At 31.9% G+C, this 25,965-nt stretch overlaps 1 protein-coding gene across 4 annotated transcripts in view; it reads right to left on the bottom strand.

Annotated features, from left to right (window-relative positions):
• The window catches only part of LOC105834796 (DDB1- and CUL4-associated factor 1), a 122,974-nt gene that overhangs the window by 84,955 nt on the left and 12,054 nt on the right, over positions 1-25,965 (bottom strand). For all 4 annotated transcript variants that reach the window (XM_028194780.2, XM_028194779.2, XM_028194781.2 and 1 more), the window contains 3 exons: positions 11,722-13,059; positions 9,296-9,505; positions 3,959-4,125 (listed from right to left, as the gene is read on the bottom strand). In XM_028194780.2, the coding sequence (XP_028050581.1) occupies positions 3,959-4,125; positions 9,296-9,505; positions 11,722-13,059 (1,715 nt within the window). The remainder of the gene's footprint in view (positions 1-3,958; positions 4,126-9,295; positions 9,506-11,721; positions 13,060-25,965) is intronic.

Below are 25,965 nucleotides of genomic sequence, written 5' to 3'. Positions count from 1 at the left end.
TGTTTGGTCTTATAAACGGTTTGAAGGAGTGAAACTACCCTTCAAAGGTTGAGATATTTTTACCTTTTCTCCATATATCTCGTAAACTAAACAAAATATAAAAAAATGTTTTATGCAAAAGTTTTACAGCATAAATACTACCTCCATTTAAATACGCTGTTTATTTTTAAAAAAAAATTTTTTTTTTAATTAAGATAAATTTTTAATAAAATTGACTTTTATGTATATAGCATTTATAAAATAATTATACTATCTTATACTACGTTTTATTTATATCATCTATGTGTATATTATGTATGTTATATTTTATGTATGTTATAATACTATACATTTATATTATCTGCATCCCTATATGTATTAGTTTTCATCTAACAGTTGCGCAATATTAGTAGTCACGTTGCTTTCACACAGTGTTCATTCTCTCTACGTCACATATTTCACATTCAAGTTTTATATTCGTCATGTCACAGTATGTATCATATATGAAATCACGTATTAATAAAAGTTTGGTATCTTTATTAATGGTGTTACGCGTCATTTTCACATCAGTGTCAAGTCTAACGTGTGTTTGATCAGTACATCAGTATCACATCTAACATGTGCTTGATTTTTCTTGTTAGATTGTTTTTAATTAAGCGAAGCATAATGTTACACATAAATGTTGCGAATGTTCTTAATATGTTAATTATTTTATTTCAAATTACACATATTCTATCAACGCCTATAAATGAAAGAGAAATACAATTACGTGATGTGATAAAGGATATTATAACAAATGCAGTGAATGACTTATCATTTGATGTACACACTCATTTTGCTTTAAAATTTCAAAATTATTTGGAAGTGGATTTACCTGGCATAGAATATGTAACAAATAAAGTGGAAGAATTTTTAGAAAATGATAATGTTGATTATGAACCTGATAATGAATATAATTGTGAACCAGAAGACGAAATTTTAAATAGTAGCTATAAAAGGAAAGCCGTCGAATATTGGAGAAGTGATAAAAGGCCGACACTCTCTTTTAGGAGTGCAACGTCGCTTCAGAAAGGTGAAGTCCCTACCACAATTATCATTTTAAAAAAATTCTTCCTCATCATTTGTTACATATTCTATGTCAGGTAAATCCACTTCCCAATAATTTAAAAATTCTAAAGCAGTATCAGTGTGTACATCAAATGATAAGTCATATTCACTCTTATAATATCATTTGTTATAATATCCTCTATCACATCACGTAATTGTATTTCTCTTTCATTTATAGGTGGAATATGTATAATTTGAAATAAAATAATTAACATATTAAAAACATTCGCAACATTTACGTGTAACATTATGCTTCGCTCAATTAAATAATCTAACAGAAAAATCAAGCACTCGTTAGATGTGATACTGATGTACTGATCAAGCACACGTTAGACTTGATACAGATGTGAAAATGACGCGTAACATCATTAATAAAGATATCAAACTTTAATACGTGATTTCCATTTCATATATGATATATACCGTGATATGACAAATATAAAACTTGAATGTGAAATATGTGACGTAGACAGAATGAATTGTGTGAAAGCAACGTGACTACTCTAATATTGCGCAACTGTTAGATGAAAACTAATACATATAGGGATGCAGATAATATAAATGTATAGTATTATAACATACATAAAATATAACATACATAATATACACATAGATGATATAAATAAAACGTAGTATAAGATAGTATAATTATTTTATAAATGCTATATACATAAAAGTCAATTTTATTAAAAATTTATCTTAATTAAAAAAAAAATTTTTTTTCAAAAAATAAACAGCGTATTTAAATGGAGGTATTTATGCTGTAAAACTTTTGCATAAAACATTTTTTTATATTTTGTTTAGTTTACGAGATATATGGAGAAAAGGTAAAAATATCTCAACCTTTGAAGGGTAGTTTCACTCCTTCAAACCGTTTACAAGACCAAACAGAAAATTTTCTGATTTTAATGAAACTTGGCATAAATGTAGAGGGGGTAAATACATTAATTTAGAAATGTTTTATTTTGGTTCAAAAACGGCTTGAAGGGGTAAAAGCACGCTTCAAAGTTGAGACATTTTTGCATTTTCTCGATATATCTCGTAAACTAAACAAAATATTAAAAAATGTTTCATACAAAAGTTTTACGGCATGAATACCTCTATTCAACTATCATATTTATTTTTTTCAAAAAAAATTTTTTTTAAAGAAAAAAAAATTTTTTTGAAAAAAAGATTTCTTTTTTAAATAAATAACATAGTTAAATAGAGGTATATATACAGTAAAACTTTTGTATGAAACATTTTTTAATATTTTGTTTAGTTTACGAGATATATCCAGAAAAGGCAAAAACTCAAAATTTTTGAAGGGTGGTTTCAACCCTTTAAACCGTTTATAAGCACCAACTTTTAATTTCTAAATTCATGTATTTACTTCTTCTACATTTATGCCAAGTTTCATTAAAATCAGAATTTTCGGGTTCGCGAGGTTCCCTTGTGAGTGTATATATAGTATATACAGAGTGATTCTTAATAACCGTCCCAACTTTTTCTATCATGGGAAATGGATTACTGCAATTTTAGTACACATGTACAACATATGTGTACATGTCATTAAGACAGCCATTAAGAATCACCCTGTATATAAATTATAGTATTTATAATAGCTTTCTACATTACCTAGGCAGTACTATTGCTGATGTGGTTTTTTTAAGTAGTTTTCCCAGTTAGCCTATTCCTCTGATAGAAGATAATAAAATATATTGGCAGGAAAGTGAAATTTTATCACAAAAAGATATAAAGAAAATGAATAAATTAGAAGTGGAAACAATTTTAATTTGATCTTTTAGATCGTTTACATGATTCTGCTAAAAAAATGATATATCCATAAAGATATTTGAAGAACTAGTTCGCATTGGCAAAAATAATGATGCATACAAATTTCTTAGCATACCTTATTAAAAATTTGCATGTATTAATATAACATGTTAATAAGCCTACCTCGAATAATGAGAGGCAAGGAAACTTACTTCAATTCAGCACATCAAATAGTGATGTGGAGACTCACTTCAATCAAGAACCCTGAATAGTGAAAGGCAAGAAGGCTCACTGCAATCAAGCATCCCAAATAATGAAAAAAAAGAGACTCACTTTAATCAAGCATCCTGTTAAAATAAATACAGAAAAAAAATTTTAATTGCTCTGCAACTTCGTCGTTGTAAATCTTGAAAACTATTTGATAGTTTTTATAGACTAACTCATATTTCCAGAACCAGAACCTGAAGAACTTTTGTAATTTTAATCGTCATATTAAATCCGCCATTTTTAGATTTACAATTTTTACTTCAAATTCGGAATCAATCGCATCAAAGATCTCTTGAAAACATTTTTTCTGGTAAATTAAAAAATTGTTTTCTGTCTGTTTGGAAACAACCCAAACTATCAAGGGATAGTTTCTACTCTTAAACCTACATTACAGAAATAAAAAAATACGTGTTGATTATTTTTCGATGTTCTACAAGTGTGTAAAGTTTCATTAAAATCAGTGAGTGACACTTCCGTAAGTCTCCTTGTTAAAACATTTTATAATTTTTGAATTCAGTAAATCAAGCTAGTAAGCAAAATAAAATGACTCGATTATCTTTGCATGCTCCAAAAAACTCCTAAAATGCACATCCTCCTTTAATACTATACTATTAACATATATCATATATAGTAAAACATCATTATATTAGACAATCTTTTTCAAAAGTGGATTATTTTATCATTGCTGCAACAATATTTTTAATGTTGCAATGTTACAATAAAATATTTCCACAATGTTTCTGTACTTTTTTTAAGCTGTATGGGATACAAACTCTTTTATAACACAAAATTAGAAAGATCTAATAAATTTTTGTTAATGTAAACATGTGACATCTTACTGTCCACTTACCGTCCACTATAATTCCATTCACGAGCAAAAGCTATAATTTGCAAAAGCAATGTGATACCACCTAAACGATGAAGCTCCTCCACTGGTGGCCATATCGCTCTAACTGACATTAATTCTTGGAGTATCTCCACCTTTGCCTGAACTTCCTCACTGTTAAACTTACATGCCTAGAACAATAAACATGTTTTAAAAAAAAATATATGCATGTAATGTACAAATATATATATATATATATATATATCCCAGATAGCACAAAATATTTATAACTAAAATATTTATAAGGAAAAATATTTATGATAAATATTTCATACATATTTTTATGTCCGAGTTTGTCAAGTATAAAAAAAATTATGATAAAAATTTATAAAAATATTTAAAATAAACATTTATACCATTATTATCAAAGAATATAAAAAAATATTTCAAGTTCATATTTTTCACCATAAATACTTTTCAGTACATTTTAAAAATATATCTATATATTGTTGATAATAATTTTTGTATCATTTCTAAATGGCTTATAAAAATAATTATATAATCTTTTTTGAAAATATTATTTTAATACTAATTTTAGAATATTAAAATATTTTTTAAAAATAAATTTGTAAAATATTTATAAATATTTATGATAATATTTTGTGCTATGTGGGATATACACGCACGCACGCACGCACGCACGCACACATATATACAAGGTAAATTTTAATGGCTGTCCCAACTTTTTACCATGAGAGATGGAATTATCGACTGCAATTTTAGTACACACATGTACGACATATGTATGTGCAAATGCCGTACATGTGTGTACTAAGATTGCAGTCAATAATTCCATCTCTCATGAGAAAAAAGGACAGCCATTAAAATTCACTCTGTATATATGTATACATATATATGTATAACAGAGACTTTCCAGGGGCGAGGTAGACGTGTGTCGATGGTCATCAGAGTGATATTAAGAGAGGAAAGAAAGCTATATAGAGAGGATAGGTAGTGTAGTGTGGATGACAGGGAGTGATTGGAATGTGTGAGTAGAAAAAAACGAGTGGTGGAAGGATGTGCAAGGGGAAAAAGATAGTATATTAATCGGTAAAGTCGGTAGACAACACATAGACTTACTAGAATAGATTGCTTATGAGGTGGAAAAACGGTAGTGGGGGTATCCGTTACTGAGAAAAGAATAACTGTTGTTAATATGAGTTGCTATCTCTTTCTAATGAAGAATAGTGGGAAAGCATAGTGACCAATAAAAGTATTAGAGCGTAAGCGTGTTGTCATAGTATACGTAGCGCGCATGTTCTGACACCGTTATTAATCGCTACTCTGACACCGTTATTGCTTCCCCACTATTCTGCATTAGAAAGAGAGCAATTCATAATACAGTTATCCTTTTCTCAGTGACGGATATTCCACTACTTTCATAAGCAGTTTATTCTAGTAAGTCTATGAGACAACAAAAGAGAGGCAAGAAATAGGTAGATTTGAGACGAGCGAGCGATAGATTAAAAAGCAGGAGCGCCACCTGGAGGTTTAGCTGGGAGGTAAGGATAGACAAGGCGAGTTTAGAAGCGATCGTCAAGATAAAGAACATAAAGAGAGGAAGAAGTGACAGCTGTATTTCGTTAAAAGATTTTATAACAAAAAAGAAATTAGAAGGAAGGGGAAAGAATAGAGAAAACTAGTAGGGAAAGTAAAAGGGCAGTGAGATCACCTGCAGGAGAATGGGGATAAGTTAGATAAAAAGTTGAAGGGCTGGAAAGAAGAGATAGTAGGGAATTTAAGGAATATAAAAGCTGAAATAAAAGAAAAAGTGAGGGAGGTGATAAAAAAACAGAGAAAAAGAATGAAAAAAAAAAAAAGATTTTTAAAAACAAAATTAAGGATTTTTAAAAAAAGGAAAGTAAATGGGAAAAGGAAAAAAAGAATTCAATGGAGGAGGAGTTAAAGAAAAAAATCGAAATAATGGACATTGGAAGAAATAGAGAGAAAAGAGTATTAGAAAGATGGAGAAAAAGATGGAAATAAAAGATAAAAAAAGAGGAATATAATAATAATTAGGGGAGTAGCGGTGAAAAAGGGAAAAAGGAAGGATAGAGAGGACGTTTAAAGATATAGGAGCTGAAGTTATGGTGAAAAGTATGAGGAAAAATAGGAAAAGTAAACAGAAAAGGGAAGAACATAATATGGGTAAGGTTGGAAGATAAGGCGCAGAGAAAAGAGATGTAACGTAAAAAAGAGAACCTGAAAGATAGAAAAAGTTTTCGAAAACTAAACATAAAAGGAAAGAAAAATAAGGTAAAAGTTGGAGAAGATAGCAAGAGCAGAAGAAGAAAAAAGTAACAGAGCATAGATAAATTATGATAAAATCAGGATAGGAGAGAATTGGTGGAGATGAGATAAAGAAGAAAAGGTACTGAAAAATAAGAGAGGAGAGATAAAGATGGAGGAGTCGGGGGAAGAAAAAAAAGAAAGTGAAGTGGGGAATAAGAAGAAAGAAAATAGGGAAAGAGAGTGAGAACCGCTTTCTAGAATGTGGCAAGGTTGAGGAATAAAGATAGAAAATTTTGGGCAAAAGGAATTGAATGTGATGTTTTTGATAAAAATGTGGTTAGATGGAAAACAGTGGGAAAAGGTGAGAAACAAAGTACCAAAAGACTTTGAGTAGGAGGTGCAAAAAGTAGGAAAAAAGAATAGGAGAGATAGAGCGATGGGAAGAATGGTGATTGAAGTAAAAAGAGAATTAAAGAAAGTAAAGATTAAAATAGATAGATAAATAGATAGAAGCGTTTATTTTAGTTCTAGGGCAAGCCCTCTAAGAACCTACAGAGTTTAGAGAAAATGAGTAGCGATATAATGCAGTTGACGCAATATTAAGCAAGTGCATAGGTAGAAATTATGCAATAAAAAACTAGAGTTTAGATGATGGCGAGTACATAGCAGTAGAGTGTACAGTAAGATAAATGCTCAGTAAAATTAAGAAATACATGAATAGAAGTGTATAAGATTTAAAATGACAAAAGTGCAGAATCTGAAAAAATTTTAACAAAAGAAAGATGTTCACTAAAAAATAAGAATACATGAGTAGCGATACATGACTAGAAAGTAACAAAAATGCAGATTCAGAAAAACGTGGTGAAAAAGAGAGAACGTAAAATTAATGAGGTCTGTTTTTACGCTGGGACGACTGTTTGGGGATGGCTCCAGGTCCCTTTAAATGCTTGGCGGATTGGACCACAATTTGTGGGATTGACGCAGCCGAGGAGACAGAATTGATGCAGGGTGCCACGGAGCGCGAATCCACACTCAAAGGCTGCTGAGGGCGGGACGCACCATCCCCAGATGACGATGGGTCCATCAATGGCAGAATGTTAACCGTCGGAAGCTTAGCTGGAGCTATGGGCGCGGGTGTCGAATCCAAGGTACCAGCCAGGATATCGCTTAGGTGAGCAAGATGACTCAACCTAACAGGCGAAGTCGAGGGATGCCGCTTCACATGCACGATCCCGTTGCGGACCCAAGCATGATGCAGGCGATCATCCCTCACTGCATGTCTTGCCTCACCAAGAGTGCGCCTGGTAGAGACGGGTAGCCTTTCGTTGATGTCGATCCTGGAGCCGGCCAACTCTGCAGAGATCGCAGAACCCTCGAGCACGCCCACGGCTCTCTTACCATCCAACCAACGATTCCGAACCGCGTTAGAAGAGAGCCTGAAAATCAGTGGATGAAGTCGGTCGCCCCTGATCGGAATGCGAAAATAAGAAATGATGTCCGCTGGAGAAACAAAGATTTTCAAGGCCGGTGCCACACTGATGGCAACGGACTTGAGGTCCTCGGCGGGGTGCTCTTGCACTCCGAAGAGGATAAGCTCAGAGCTTAGCCTCGCGCGCTCAAGGGCCTCCAGGCGCACCTCAAGACTAGAATCGATGCAATTTCTAGTAGTCTGTATTGAAGGCGGCGCGACCTGGAGAGCCCCGACTCGCCGTACAAGATCAGAATGCTGAGCCCTCACCTGCAAAGTTGCTGTCGAAAGAGCATCAGTCTTGAAAGTGAGATCGTCTGTCTTCGCAGATAGGTCAGCGAGGGCGAACGCGAATCCGAGCGTGCTCTGTTCAAGAGAAGAAAGCTGCGCTTTCATAGACATGAGATCGTCGAGTTTGGCTTCAATGCTGGTGATTTTGACTAGGAGTGCAGAGATAAGGCTCTTCAGAGCGTTTGGCTCAGATGAGGAGGCGTTCGAGGCCGCAGAGTCCACCGCGCTGGAGGGGGACCGAGGAGAATCAACAATAAGCCGGCAACTCCTGCAGACGGGACAACAAGACTCGGCACCCGCGTCAAGGGAAGCATCCTCGGAGAAAAGCCCGCAATCCCGACGATAAATATGCCTCGACACACGCTCGCAATGCCACGCGTTCAAACTGGCGATGAATTTCTTGCAGGCACCACAGGTGAGAGTCATGATTGGCTGAGACAGCAGCAGACGAAATTGTAAACACGAGCGGTCGGCCCAGTACACGATGTACGGATATTGGTGTTGATGAACACGCACTTGAGCACTCGTCGACAACGCAGGCGCAGGAAAGCAATCGAGCATAGATGACAAGCAAGTTCCAGAAAAATCTATGCCGACGATCGGAAATCGCAGAATGCAAATGCCAAATAGATGCAGTAGGCCACTAAATACTCACTCACGCCAATGGAGTAGTGTCAAGTAAGAAAAGTCCTCGACAATATGCCTGGAAAAGAGAGCCTCGGAGGGCAAAAAACAGCAGAAAATAGCCGAAAACAGCGAAGCGATAGACAAACACGTCCAGCAGATACTCACGTGAACCAGAGAGATAGTAGAACTAGAAAAAAGGGTTATGTTGGTTAGAGTCAAAATAGTTAGGAAAAGCTGGAAGGTAGTAGGAGTATATGTAAAGGCGGAGGAAAGAGAAAAATCAATGCAAGTAAACAGGTTATAGAAACAAAGGCAGGGAAAGTGTGGCAGGGAATTAGGGAAAAGTTTACATACACAGGAGGTAGAAAAAGCACTGTGATTGATCATGTACTGAGAGATAGAGAAACAAAAGAAAGAATAGAAAAAATGTGTGTGTTTGTAGAGGGTAAGATAGATTCATTTTCCAGTAAAGATAAAAATTAGGAATAAAGAATTTGATACATGTGAAATATTACATCAGTAAAGCTTACATATAAAATATTTTAAATTTAATACAAAACTTTATTTATTGGATACATATAAGGTTTTCTTTTTTTTTCTAAATTTACAAAATTATTTTTTTATTAATCTGGTAAAATATGAGAATTTCTTCAAATTCACAATTAATCATTTATTATATTTACCTTGTAAGGTGGTAATGAAGGTTGCCATGTGTCGCGATCAGCTCTAACGTTTTCTGCACGTTGCAATTGTTCCGCTTTTAAATGCAAATGCGCCTCCATGTATCTCTTCAAAGCAACGGCAACATGTCGTACAATTTGTCTTGATGCACATTCCTCATCATCATTTATAGTCGGCTCTTCCTCAATATTTAGAATTGGTAAAGTGGATATCTACAGTAAAATTACTATTTTACTGTATTCAATTACTTTATCAGAAAAAAATTATTTTAATCTATACAATACTCATTTTCTTCGCAATAAAAATTCTATTTTTATTTCGTGCTTTAAAAATGTATCTATAGTCTTTGCAAAATAAATTGAAATTAATAATATACTAATATTTATACTCTAATAAATTATACATATAAACATTGTATGTAAATAACATTATATTTTTATTTACTAATATCTTTGTTTATTTTATTATTAAAAATTAAACTATATTAAAACACAATTATATTTAAAAAAATTTCAAATTTCTTTTCCAATACTTTAAAATAATTTCTTGTTACATATGCGTTGAAAGTCGTCACCTTCGTGTCACTTTGTGTGAGTAAAGTAGCCGAGTTCAGCACTTTACATTGCAAAATTTTTGTCCTCTAATAAATGATGTAAATCGTGGTGAAAAACCAATACTTTTTCAGCATGTTTTATCATTTCAGCACTCGCATGCGCGTCATCTCGCGACACACATATAGTAACTCTCGCAGAATTAACCAACACCTCGTCGCTTTCGTGAACCTAACCTAACCTTAACTAAACTGCTAATTTGTGAGAATCCAAAACACTCAAAAGACACATCAACGCATGAGTAACAAAAAAAAAAAAACATTATGTAACACGACACAAAAGGCCAACTTTATGCTCTTGTTACATAATGTATCATTCAGAGCAGTGCCGCCAGATTCAGGGATTTGGCATCGAGCCGCGGCTGTGGAGGGAGTAGCTTATAACAAAAAAGGCTGAGAGTCGACACAGCCCGGTTTTAAATGTGCTCAAGCGCTTTCATGACGCTTTAAAACCGGACAGTTCCTTTAAAACCAGCCTTTTCTGCTATAAGCTATTCCCTCCATAGCCACAGCTCGATGCCAAATCCCTGAATCTGGCGGCACTGAGAGTGCCGCCAGAGTGTATACTCAAATTCCGTAAAAAAAAGAATTTCCTGAGATTTACAGGATCTTCCAGATATTTTTATTCAATATTCCTTGTAAAATTAAAATATTTTTAGATGCAATTTTAAAATGAGCTTATTTATTTTAGCGTATCATTTTTTTACATAATCAAAACATGTTTTAAACAAATTTTATACCAACATAAACAAAAAATGTATTTTTAAGCAGATTTTAAACTTAAAATACTTTATATTTTTCATTAAAAAATTTTAAAATAAGTACTTTATGACTTTTTTGACATAAACAAAAAATATATACCATAAACAAATTTTAAACTTATAAAATTTTATTTTTTATAAATATTTAAAATACGTAGTACTTTATGCGTTAAATAAAATATGTGAATAAAATATAGAACTTAATAACTTTTAATACTGGATATATAAAATCAAATATTTTATATATCTTATATAAATATAAAAATACTTGCGTTTTTTAAGCTATTAAAATTATTAAACAATTTTCAAATCAAAGTTCAAAAATTAAAATTTAATAAAGTTGCTTAATATAAATGCTTAAATTAATTTAAAACATTTATATTCTAAAAAAAAATATAAAATAATAGTTAAATAATAGAAAAATATTAATGAAAATACATAAAAAAGATGACTATTCTTAAAAAAATATTTCAGTGAAATATATGTATATCATATAACATGAAAAATATATACTGTATGTCATATAAATCTTTTTTTTTTAAGCTTAAATCTGTTCTTCCATTTGCCTCTTTTTGAGCACTTTCTAAAATTCGTATGCGTTTGGCTTTCAATTCTTTCGTCTTTAAAGTTTTGTTCCTTTTTATAATTGCTTCTATCTAACTTCTAAAAGCCAACCATCATTACCGACTCGATACACAATACTTCACTAAAATGTGATAAAGATTCAGTAGCGACACAAAGACGACCACTTACAAAAATAAAATTGTCAAAGAAACCTTTTTTTTAATTCCCTGAATCCTAACAAAATTCCATGAGAATTCCATGCTTTTTCAAGGCATAACAAAATTCCCTGTATATCAGGTTTTCCAGGTTTTTCCTGGGAGTATACACCCTGCTTTTATTATGATGCAAAATTGCTGCTCTGTATTACTTTCAAATGCGATACTAGACAGTTTACAATTTCTTCATATAATAAAGTAATTTCTTCTAATTATTTAAAAAATGTCTTCTAATATATCCTTAAAATAAGCATAACCATTGATTAACGCTTTCTTACCACATTAAACAATTTTCTCAAGCCATCCTGTGCATCGAACTCTTCCAATATAACTTTAAATGGAAAAGAAAAACCAAAGAACATGGTCGCGTGACATCGTCCGGAATCGTGGCTGCGTTCCAACAACCACAATGCGTAAGTCACAAGGTCGGATATTATGTGTTTCGATAGCAAACACACTCGCTCCATAGCATCCTCACAGTACGCAAGATAATAGAGACATATAGATACACCTGTCGCGGCAACGCTCGGCCGCGGCACGTCTAACAGTCTTTGCAGACCGCCGACGTTCAGGAACTCAATGGAAAACTTCTTGTGACACAACAGAGATGCGAGATACTTGAGTGCCTCAAAGGCGAGCCGACTGTCCTTGGTCTCGCGCACGTTTATGTACTTAAGTATCAAGTCAAGGGCGTTATGCTCAAACACGTGACCAAGGAACTCCTGGTATTCGCCCATTGGCGTCAAGTATCGCAGGATCAACATTTGCCGAGTCGCGATAGTGGGCGGGTACATCTGAACATTGCCGATAACGTAAGACTCCATCTCGGCCCAAGAAGAATTTGAGTTTCCCTCCAGTAATGTTGAATGTGCATTGAAACTTTGAGACAGGCTGGACTGTCTTAATCTAAACTGCAAACTACTCTGCTGTTTGGCCGGTGTCAACTGCAAGTTAATGGAGTTGCTTAGAATCTTAGGAACCGATTGAGGTGGTGACATAATCTCGGGATACAGTTCATTGTTCTTCACAGGTGTTTCACAACCAGAGTTGCTTCTCCTCTTCTTTGCGGCCGGTATGTCGCTAAAATCATTCTCGGAATCAGAAGAAGGTGAATCTTGATTTTTCATAATTCCATTTTTCTGCCATTTGTCTCGCATTTTATACTTTTCAGAAACAATATCTTTGTCACTGCAATCAATGATGCTGTTTCTGTCCTGTCCAAAATGGGCAAATGGCCTGGCATTCTTCTGACGATCCTCATGAGCTTTTTGCTGACGGTCCTCGTGCGCTTTTTGCTGCAATTTGTGTAATCGTTGCAACATCAACGGTACCATTTTAGCGTTTTGATCTCGGAATCCCGTAGCGATGTCTTGCACTTCCATCGCGGCGGCCAAAAGACCAGTCGAATAGCTTTGTAACGGTTCAATGCTTTTTTCCGCCCAGGAAAATAATCTATGGATAAGACCTTCCATGTCTGGCTGAAATACTGCTGAGGTTTCTAAACCTGGGAGAATGTCTAACATTAAACGACAGGCGGCGATATTTAGCTTTCTAACATCTCTCCCATTTACTCCTGCTCGAGACCAATATGTGTCTCTCAGATAATCGTTTATTAACTGGAAACAAACATGTTATTTCGTTACAATTATTTTTCATAAAATTTATTTAAAAGTAAATAACATTATAATTTCAAAAATATACTAGCTAACAAAATATTGTAATTAAACAAATAATACAATTCTGTCACAAAAACAATATACTTTTGCTTTATTTAAAAAATGGTAGGCTAACAAGCAATCAATTATTTAGTTTTTTTTGTTTTTCTTTCTCTTTTCTTTCTTTCCCTTTTGTATAAAAAATTTATAAAAATTTGTTAATATCAATATTATTAAATTAATCTCAGATTAACTTTAAAATTGTAATATTACGTTCTGATTTAAATTAAAATTAAAATAGTGTATAATTGAAGAATTAAAAATATGTATAAAATCACATAAGAAATAATATTTAAGAACTAAGATCCTACTAGAACACAGGCACACACAAAAAAAGTGTTTAGTGGACTAAATTATAATATCCTTATATTTTTAGGGTCGCTCAATTCCAATCCAAATCTAAAGCCAGTTTTGGTCTATTAGATCAAGGTTCTTCACTAATTCGCTTGTCAAAAATAACCGCTAAAATAACACTATTTAAACCAAACTAATCATCTTGATAACTGAAACTATTCGGGAGAGAGAATATTCTTATATTTTTAGATTGTTGAATTTAATTCTTATATTTTTGGGTTGTTAAATTTAATTCTTATATTAGATTTAGCTCATGAGGCTCAACAGAAATCAATCATTCAATAGAAATCAGTTATCATGTTTACTCACTTCTTTTCTTAATGTTATATCTAGACGTTTTTGGGTCGCTATTTACAAATCTGAAGTCAGATTTTCAAAATTCAAAATGGCGAATTCAATATGGCAAACAAAAATACAAAAATTTATTTAAGTAAAAATCTGTAATAATGGATTTTGGGGGCTGCTGATTACAAATTTGAAGTCAAATTTCAAAATTAAAAAATAGCGGATTCAATATAATTTTTTATCCAAAATCGTCTATTAATCGTCTAATCGTATTTTTACCAAAATATTATAAAATTACGACGTTTTCTCCGCTGTATTAAATCCATCCTAAACTTCGGAAATCTAACTTCAGATTCATAATCAGTAAACTCGAAAACCCTTTATTACAGATCCTCACGTAAATTAAAGGTAGAGGGGCAGGGTCGTTTCTCGCGCGTGAATTAAGGCTGCTTTTGGCGAATCTCACGGATTGACGTACCGTCGAGCACATCTGGCGCCCAATCCGGTTGTTCGTGTGCAGCTGAGATTCGCGCGCGGGAAGTTAGGCACGCGGGCCATTCCGGTCCGTGGCATTTCGTCGTCGTCTGTCTTCTTTTTTGCTCGCAGCTTTTCCCCGCGCGGAGGAAAAAGTCGTGACAATTTATAGAGCTTTTTTCCACAACTAAATTATTTCACGTAAATTAGCATTTTTTTTCAACTCATTCAATTCATTTATTTATAACAATAAAAATAATAAACATATCCATTCTTTAGTACAAAAAATATCAATATTAAACCCTTAGCCACCCGAAAAAGTAAAAAACTGTATCAGAATATGTAAAAAAGAGGGTTAAATATTGAGAAAATCAATTATAAAAAGGTGGGAAGAATACTTCTCTCTGCCACTCAAAGAGTTAATAGATTCAGTCGTCAAGATTATAGTTTAATCCAAAAAGTCATTTTAGCAGTTATTTTTTTAGATTACTGAAGAACTCTGACAATGGGCCAAAACAGGCTTCGGATTCGAATTCAACGATCCCAAAAACTTAAGGATATCATAGTCTAATCTGTTAGACATGCAACTTTTTAAATTTTTTTTTGTATGCTGTGTAATCGTTGCTAATCTTTTTTCAATTTTAATTGTGTACGCATACATTAATTCAATTTAATAATTATATAAAATAATTATTATACAAATTTAATTAAATATTATAATAGAAATGTTGTATAAAGTTTTGCATCAAATAGAATTGTAATAAAAATAAAACTTAAATTTCATTCACTATTGTTATATTAATTATATTTAAAACAAGTAAACGTACGTAACCTATACATAAATGCATAAAATATTGAAAGAACAATGATAAATATTAAAATGTTTTTTCAATTTAAATTTATATTAATTTTTTTAAATAATTGTTAATGTTGTTGTAAACAACATTATGTGAACTAATTATTTTGTAAAAAATTAAAAAGTAATTCTAGATAAAAAATAAAATAAAAATCAATAATAACATAATTATAATTAAAATTTTTTTATTTGCAAAATGTTTAAACATTCATATAGTTTAAATTTTTTACTAAATATTTAAGGAGTAACATCACCCTTGAGGCCCTAAAATGATTACCTAAGTTCGGAAATTTTTTGTGGGCAAATGAATAGGTTTATTAAGAAAACAAATATAAACTATTTTATTATACACATTAAATTAAGTGTACAAATAAGTTTCCGCCGTTTTTTATCAAGAATTGGGCATTTATGATTTCAACCAATATAAAATTGCTTGTTGTCACCCCTAATATAAGTGCAAGTTCTTCTTGCGTTTGGCACGAATGATCCAATAATGATTCCAATTCCGCGTCTTCGTACACTTTCGGCCTTCCGCTACGTTTTTTGCTTCGATGTCACATTCACCGTTCTTAAACTTTTGAAACAACTCACGACAACTTCTCTCACTTAAGGCAGCCTCACTATATGCTTCTACAAGCAATCGATGCGCCTCAGCTGCAGATTTCTTCAAATTGAAAAAGTAAATCAAAAGTTCCCGCAAATGGCGCTTATTCGGTTTAAAACTCGACATTTTCGCACACAAAAGAATAGATTATACTGATAAAAATTCACTAATATTTCAAGGTTATGTTGTTGACAGATGTCTAACCTTACGATAATGGCGTTTTACATCTGACAATTTTAACCATAACTTACTAGTGGCGCCAACTTTTGTCAAACGGCGGAAACTTATTTGTACACCTAATACTTTAAAAAATTATTTATAATTGTTTAAAATGGCGGCATACTGCCACACGTCCGCAAATGCACATTTTTTTTCTATTAATTTCCATGCAACGTTATTTTTACAATTTTTATCTGATTAACTTAAAATTTTAATATAATCTTTTTCTATTCATCACATAACAAAGCACATAGAATTTTTGCAAAACGTTGAAAACTATTTTTGCAATAACAATTTGTTTACCTAATTTTTCATCATAAATGTACTTTTTCCTAAAAATAGCTGCCATAAAAAACATATTTTTTTAAACGAATACGTACTTTGTAACTTCAATCAGTGTAGAAAATAAGAGTTTTTGAATTTTTGTTTTAGGGTAAACCATTTTGGAGAAATTTTTCACATAAAATAATGTCTCCAAAAAAGTGTGTTTGCGGAAGTGTGCTAATACATCGCTATTTTAAACAATTATAAATAAATAAAAAATTTTTATAATAACTTAATGTTTATAATACAATAGTTTATATTTGTTTTTTCAATAAAGCTATTCATTTGTCCACAAAAAATTCTTAAATTTAGGTAATCATTTTAGGGTCTTAAAGGTGATTTTACCCCTTAATATATGAATTCTTGGTAATTATTTAGTTTAGAGGACACCGCGCCGATAACCTTGACCTTGACATATGTTGAGGACATGATCCTGAGTAACTTTTCCTTATAACATAATCAGCCGTCATTGTTTGTTACAAAGTTATTAACAAAAAAAGTTTTATAAATACGATACATAATATCTCTGCTTATTTAAAGTCGCAAACCAATGTGCAGAGAACGCGTGGGCGGGGTACAAGGAAAGAGCTTCGCTCTCCTCTTACATTCTCACATTAATTTTTATAAAGTACGCATGAATTAATAAATTTTCGATAAAAATGCCGAATAGCGGCATTATTCTGAATATAAAGATTCCAATAATCTTGATCTTGACATATGTTGTCAAGATCATGACCCTGAGTAATGTATAAAAGATTTTAGCCATCGTTTATTAGAAAGTTATAAACACAAGAAGTTTTATGAATTACATGTAATTTTCCAAAACTATATGTTTATAAAGATCACGTTTTGCACGAAAACTCGTGAAGTTATATGATATAGAAAATGCGTGGGCGGGGGAAGGGCAGTCCCTCCGCTACACCCCCTTCCCATAATTTTTCCTAACTCTAACCCAACCAATTTTATGTCGCTATTTGGATAATACAAAAACATTAGAAATCAACAACGTGGATCTTGTTTGACGTGGAAAGTCGCAAAAACACATGTGGTACAATACAAAATTATTAATATTACGGTAAAAGTGCCGAATGGATTTACGACTTTCCACGCCAAACAAGATCTACGCTGTTCGTTTCCAATATTTCACATTATTTATATACTCACGGGGAATAAAATAAGTACATACATTCAATTAATAAAATTAATCCTATTACATAAAAAATAGAAAATTAATTCAAATATTTAAAGTAAGTTAAGGCAAATAAATGAGCAAATAAGATAAAAATATAATTCATAAGTTTATTGACATTTGTTTACTGGAGTCAACTGGTAATGTTAACCAGAACGTTTCGACCTATTTCGTCTTTCTCAGAAGTTTCACTAACATTAAATGAAATAATTAGAACATACATATCCCATAAAAAACCTTGAAAAGGTAAAAAAGATACGCCAAGTACATAAACGCGTGCTTTCAAAAGTGATTTTGAGATTAATACAATTAGCCAAGTATATATTTAAAAGACTTAAAGAAATTTAATAAACATCAATTTAAAAAAAATTTAAGTATATTTTTTAAAAACCTAGAAAAACACACCCCATAAAAAATTATTTAAAAAATAAAAATGTTGTCAATAAAAGATAGTAAAATAAAAAACTTGGCGTGGTGGAAGTAACAAGGCTATTGTTGCTATTACCTCGAACGAATTTTCGTCACGTTCTGCGCAGCACCAAGTTTCCGCCACCTTGCATAATTACCATAGCAACCGATTGACAAGTTGTCGTTTAAAATGTCATCGTGTTTATTTTTAAATAAAAATTTGGGTAATCCTACTGAGATGTTGATTAATCAAGAAAATGACTGGATTAACTACATCTCTAGAGAAAAGATTATAAGGCCTTCTCCAGACTTATTTAAAGCAGCAATAGTAATGAATGAAGAATTCCAAGCGTACCATATATGGGTCCTTCTTGCGGAAAGATCTATATGGATATTTCAAACAGTCGCAGATAGAACCGAAAAAAGATTTGACAAAAATATAATAATCCCGCGCGAGGTTTTATTATGTTTTATTAGAACACGAACATATATAAGACTTCGCATAATAAATAAAAAAATTTCGGCGGAAAATAATAAAATAAAACAAAAAAGAAAAATGAAAAAATTTACTAATAAAAAGTAATTTTATATTTTATTATATTATATATTGTTTCTCTGTGTTTATCAGTGTTATATTTGTATTTATGTATTTGTATTTTTGTCTTTTAATATATTCACTATAATTATAATTACATACAAAAATTTTTTATTATAATAATAACTCTTTCTTGCTCGAATCTTCGTTTAATATCCATTCAAATTATACAAGATGGCGGAATCTTGGCACGCTCTCTTATTGGTCAATAGAAATGCCTGCGCAATAGCACACCTTGTTACTTTCACCATGATTATAGTTTTGTTATCGAGTTCTATAGATCGACTCGTGAAAACATTTGCTGCGTATAAAAGTTTTAGACTTTGTACGTATAAAATAAGCATGAGACGCACTTGACATTTTAGCAAAGAACAATACTGTGCTTTTAGAATAAGCCTAGGAACCTTAGAAAAAAAGTTTTCTGTGTTTAAGAGGATCCTATCTGTTTTATCGACAAAATCGTACAATTTGTTCTAAAATCCTTCTCCACAATTAAAGTATAGACGATAACAGTGTGCGAAAGACATAAACTTTAATTCTGGAAAAAGATTTCTAAATCTATAAAAGAAATACATACAAATTTCGTTAATAACGTGCCTAAATGGCTACATTATCGACCTCAATCAAGTTTGACGAGCAGTTTAGCATCCTCTTAAACGTTACTGTAATTGTCAATCAATATTAACAACTATTAATTAGCTTTAATAAAACTTTAAATGTTTTTAATAATACTAATTTTTATTCTTTGCTTTATTAGTAACGTATATAATTGTTGGTACCTTGGTGATAAAAGACAGTCCTTATTTTTACAACATTATTAGTATTTAACCGATACACAACTCTACACTCAGCTCAACATTACATCTTTTTTTTTTTAAATCATCAACACCAATCTACCGGTTACTGCTTACCAGATTTATCAAGACTTATCAAGAGACACGGTAGTGGTTCGCGCCAAGTGAAAGCGCAGCGCGAGCCCGACCGTGTTCTTTTACGCGAGTACGCGACTTGCGAGCAACCGAGATTATCGGATCTCAGAAACGGCTAAACCGATCAAGTTCTAATTAGGTTCAATCAAAAGCTTGGGGTCGATTTACATTAGAAAACTGTTTTTATTTTTCTTCTACATGCCCTATAAGTGGAGATATCGCGACGCAAAGTCCAAAATGTCAAAATTTCATTTAAAATACGTCGTCGTTGTCGTCATTATCGTCAACCTTGTAGGTATCTCTGCGGGTAGTGTAGGTGCCGAAAATGAGGGACAAAATTCCATCTCGCTTATCCGCTACCATGTGGCGTTCGCATCGTCACTATAGCACCATATATAGCAAATATATAAGTCACGTGGGTCGCCAGTCGCTCGCTCGCACCTTTGAGTATATATACATGGAGGAGGAATTGCTATGGTTTCATGTAGACCGAAAGTGTGTCCAAGATCTGTGCGAGAGAGAAAGATATATCATGATACTCGCTTTCTCTGCGCATGCGTTAATATCATTATCTGCACCGCAGTTTCAACACTTCTTGTGCACTTCTTGTGCACTTTTGTACTTATTTACGAATTGTATGTGTGTGTGAAACATACAATGCCAGCCATTGTATACATATAGCATTTGACGCATGCGCAGAGAGAGCAAGTATCATGATATACCTTTCTCTCTCGCACAGATCTTGGACACACTTTCAATGCTGGCATTCCTCCTCCATGTATATATAGTCAAAGACTCGCACCATGTACCAGCTTACGCAAAGTGACATGTATAGTGTGAGGTTATGTTGATTTTTTAACATCTCATTTATTTAATCATCGACACCAATGTAAAATTAATAATTAATCAGAGAGTAACAGAGTACATTAAGAAATAATTAATTAGAGAGTAACATAATACATTAAGATTTTATACTTGTGTCGATAAAATAGATGAGATGGTATGTGATGTAAAATTGTGTATTGGTTTATTGCTGTAATTGTCAACTAATTAATCATTGACACCATTAATCAATGTAAAATTAATTAATTAGAGAATAACATAGCTCAGATTTTACACTGGTGTCGATGAGGTAGATGAGATGTTGCGTAATGTAAAATGTGTATTATTGCTGTAATTGTCAATGATAATGTTGTAAGGATAAGAACTATCACCATCACCAAGGTATTACGTTTGTCACCAAGATACAATTATATGTTACTAGTAAAGTAAATAATAAAAATAGTATTATTAAAACCATTCCATTCATTTGAAATTTTGTTAGATCTAATTAATAGTTATTAATATTGATTGACAATTACAGCAACATTTAACCAATACATAATTCTTCTACATCATACAACATCTCATCTCTCATTGACTAATGTAAAATCAGAGAACTATTTTATTTTAATTTTACGTTGATGTTGATGATTAATGGGTCACATAGGTTGCTCGAGCCACGGATCAACTCGTGTCAAGTGACATGTGTAGTAGACGTTAAATAATTTATTTAATGATTTTTAACATCTTATCTATTTAATTATTGTTCATTAAGATTTTACACTTGTGTTGATGAAATAGATGAGATGTTGCGTGATGTAAAATTGTATATTTTTATTGCTGTAATTGTCAATGATAATGTTGTAAGGATAAGAACTATCACCATCACCATGGTATTACTTTTGTCACCAAGATATCAACAATTATATTTTATTAGTAAAGAATAAAAATAGTATTATTAAAACCATTCATTTGAAATTTTGTTAGTATAATTAATAGTTATTAATACTGATTGACAATTACAGCAACATTTAACCAATTCTTCTACATCATACAACATTTCATCTATCTCATCGACACTAATGTAAAATCTGATAGCTATTTTACTTTTTGATTTTAATTTAACATTAAGTATATATTCTTATTAAGTATACATTCTTAATTTAATATAAATTTTTATAAATATTTAAAAAACAGAAATTTTGAGGCAAGTTGTTTAATTCATTAATTGATTATTTGTTTTATGTATAAATGGTCTTTTTACACAATAAAGTTGTAATTGTGCATAATGCAATTTATTAATCAATGATTAAAATATTTCGCTTTAATTAATCTATGTTACATCATAGGTTAAATTTGATAAAAAATATTTTATCTTGGATTTATTTGATACATAAATAAATGTAGTATGTATGTATTTAGGTTGAATCAAATGTGTGATTTTTTACTTTGTGAAAGAAACTCACATATATATTACCTAGGTTGAATTTCATAAAAAGTATTATCTTCAATTTATTTGATACATAAATAAATGTGATTTTTTTCCATCCAAAGGTATATATTATTTAAGTTGAATTGGATCAAAAGTTTTATCTTGGATTTATGATTTTTTCCTTAAAATAAAATATTGCTTAGTCTATGTTACATCAAATAACATTTTAGTGACCAAACATAATTATCCTTTTAAAAAAAGGTAAAAGGACTCTAAGTGTGTGGGCTTCTTTAAGGAAAAACACAAATTCAAAATAATCGTTTTGATCAAATTCAACTTGGGCCTGGTTTCAAAACATGCTCTAAAGGAAAATTTTATTAAAAAATTTATAGTATTATATCCGTTATATAAACTTTAGCTTCTTTGTAAAATTTTTCTCAAAGAGAAAGTTTTAGAGTGTAACCTTAAGTGGTCTAAAAACCCAAGTAGTTTATAAAAAAAAATACAAAATGCGTGATATCCAAACAAAATTACCTTTTTAAAAAAGGTAAAAAAAAAGCGCCAAGTGTGTGGTTTTTTAACAAAAAATTTACAAAATTCAAGATAAAACTTGATCAAATTCAATCTATATATGGAATACAAAAAAAATAATTTACTTATGTATCAAATAAGATATTTTTTATTAAATTCAATCTAAGTGATACATGCATCAAATTCAATCTATGTGGTCTATAAACACTACAAAATGCGTGATATCCCAAATTACCTTTTTAAAGAAGGTAAAAAAAAGGCGCCAAGTGTTTGGTTTTTTCTTTAAGCAAAAAAATTATTGGATGTTTCAACCTAAGTAATATAAGAAAAAAATAACAAATTCAAGATAAAACTTTTAATCAAATAATTTGCTTTAATACAAAATCATTTTCTTACAATCTAACTTACATACTAAAATAATACATATAACACATGCACATACAAAAGAAAAAGAAAGAGTTGGCAAATTATTCGGTTTAGCAGCGCCAAGTTTTTGTAGTAAAATATTTATTTGTATTAAAGTATTTATTTGTAATATTTATAATTTATTTGTATTAAAATTTATTTGCCAGCTCAATATTATCTCCTTTATTTCTTACCACTATGCTTCTTGACAATTGTTTTTTGCAGGCGCACAGCAGCCTCGTATCGGCGCACAGCAGCCAATAATTTAATACAAAAGGCTATTTATAGTTTAATGTTATATTTAAGAATCTTCTTAAGTTTATCGTTAAAATACTTCGTAATTAACGAAATTGTATCTAAAGACAAACTTAAAACAATCAAATTAATACTCTTATAGCATCAAATAAAAAAAAATCGTTTTGTATTATAAAAACTAGCTAAAGAATAGTAATGTTTTAGTTTCTATAAAAATATTTGTTTTTATAATTGGCGCAAAATATTTAGATATCACTATGTTTGAAGAGAAGTTAATTTGTGTGTGAGTATAAATTTAAAAAATTTCAGAAATATATATTACTTTGGTTGAATTTGACACACTTAGTATGTAATACTTAGGTTGAACCATCCAAAGTATGTACCACTTAGGTTAAATTTGATTAAAATATTATCAACTTTAATATTCATGTGATTACCTCTATAATTTACACGCAAGGGTTTTACTAACTATAGTTTCATTAATTGACACAAATGTTTAATGCAAAAATACCTACAAACATGATTCGCTGACACAAGTCACAAATTTATGTGTGATTGAACTTGATAAGGGTCCAAAGCAGGGGCAGAAACGTCGTAATTGTAATTATATAATAAAATTTACCAGTTGTGTCAATTTAAAAAAGAAATTAGTCTCATTTATTGCAAATCATCACTGGTGACTTTCAAATTACACTGTTGACTTTGTTAAAGATTTAAGTTATTTTGCAAATTTTAAATTTTAATTGTACACTGAGCAATAAAATTGAGGCAACAAAAATTTATACCAAAATTTCACTTAACTTCAAATAATCGTAACTACGCGAAAACTTACTGTATTGGAAAGTTTTATTTTTCATTTTATAGCTTGAAATCTCTACTTTAAATAGCATTTTTCAGATTTTGATCCTCTTCTTTTCTCTTTTCAACATCTATTCAAAAGTAAAAACATGTTCTGTGTTTAAAAATTTTCATACTTTGACGCGCTATAGGGTGCAATAAATTTTTCTCGTAAACTTTATAAAAATTATTGTAAAATAATAATTTTTTCCTACAAAGTAAAAAACAATTTAAGTCTGTATTTTGGCGGAGTTATGACATCAAAATTATCTATGCATTTTAGTCTGTTTATGCGTGTTACCGTCAGCATTAGCATTACCCGATGCGTACCACAAAAAGGTTGCTGGCCAAATTTTGCGCTTCGTGTGTGTGTGCGTGCGTGCGTGCGTGCGTGCGCGCGCGCGCGCGCGCTTCGTGTGTGTGTGTGTGTGTGTGTGTGTGTGTGTGTGTGTGTGTGTGCGCGTGCGCGTGCGTGCGTGCGTGCGTGCGTGCGTGCGTGCGTGCGTGCGTGCGTGCGTGTTGACGCGCGCGCGCGCGTTTGATGAAAAAAAATATTGCATGGAGATAGCAACTGGAGACGACATTACAACGCATATAGCACGAAATTCCTCAGAATGCAATTAGATTCTGCATCCCACATCTTCAAAAAGTTTCAGAGACAAAGAGGTAAAACGCATGTATTTCTTCCGGGCAATATTTTGTTTCGTTCGTCCAACACGCACGTACGCACGCACGCACACACACACACACAACACACACACACACACACATACATACAATGCGCAAAATTCGTAACTTCTTCGTGTGCATCAAGAAATGTTAATGGTGGCAACAGCCATAAACAGACTAATAAGGAAAAGTCACAGTGTGATAATAATCGATTTTGATGAAACTTATTCTATCGATATATTATCATGTCAAGAGTTGCTGTGTAAAAAAATAATCGAAACTATTCAAGCGTTCGCGAGAAAATCGTGATTACGAACAGCGTATCAACCTAATGAAGAGAACATTTCAGCGAAAAACGCGTAGCACAACGGTTATGTGCTAGACTCGTAATTTTAACATTACGAGTTCAAGTCTCGATAAGAAACTTGGTATTCTTAAATACAAATTTTTTTTCAACATATAATTTTTTAACAAAATTAACATAATATATTTTAATTATTTATTTTATAAAAATGCATTTTTTCTTTGCCTGGTAATTCTTATATCGTCGCTTTCGAATAAAAGGGGGTTACTTCAGAAGCCGTTTGAAAAGGACGTTAACTCGGAAGCCGGTTAAAAATGGTGTTAACTCGAAAGCCGATTGAAAAAAGCTTTAATTCGCCTGTTAAAATTTTTCACTTCAATTTAAGTTGGCAGCACTGCCGAAATAGTTTTAATGCTGATTTAAAATAGAAACATATTGAAACGAAAAATTAGTATGCACATATAAGTAGAGATATCTCACGCCTTCTTTAATCTGACAATGAGTATATTCTAAATGTTACATTATTTAAGTGTAGCGTTAATTTTATAACCTATACGAATCGCAAGTCAAACATTTAGTTGCACGTAGCAGCTCGCTGAAAAGATAACTCTTTTATGTATAATACTTCTAAATTGATATTACTAAATTGTAACAAGTATCAAGAGACACGGCAGTGTCTCGCGCCAAGTGAACGCGCAGCGCGAGACCACCGTACATTTATTTACGCGAGTACGCGACTTGCGAGCACCTGAGATTATCAGATCTCAATAACCGATCGAGTTCTAACTAGGTTCAATCAAAAGCTTAGGTTTGATTTATAAAAAAAATGTTTTCATTCTTTTTCTGCGTGTTCTACGAGCGGAGATATAGCGACGCAAAGTTCAAAATGTAAATTTTTTATTTAAGATACGTCGTCGGTCTTTGTCGAGTACACGAATTCAACACGAGAGGGCTCTTCTAAGACTTACCTATGACAGTTTCTTATAAAATATATACTGCATATTGATATGATGATAAATTGCTGTCATTCGTGATATGATCGTTTTGTGAGAGTAAAGAATAAATATTAAGTGATATATCTGTAAATCGTACGGTTAATAATTTCTTATAAGAAAAGTCTCGTAGATCCGATGAAAAGTGCGCGTTCGTAGTCGAATATACTTTGACGTTAGCAGACGAATCCGCGGCGAGTTTCACGGCGATAATGTGACAGTTTGGGATTAATGATGTGACGTGCGCCAGGTTAATGGCGAACAAGTTTTTATTTAGTTTCTGTACGCATATTACATTGCGGAAAATTATAGTATAACGTACT

The sequence above is a fragment of the Monomorium pharaonis genome, chromosome 9 (genome assembly GCF_013373865.1).
Source record: "Monomorium pharaonis isolate MP-MQ-018 chromosome 9, ASM1337386v2, whole genome shotgun sequence".
NCBI lineage: Eukaryota > Metazoa > Arthropoda > Insecta > Hymenoptera > Formicidae > Monomorium > Monomorium pharaonis.
This window is presented reverse-complemented; position numbering and strand designations above follow the sequence as displayed.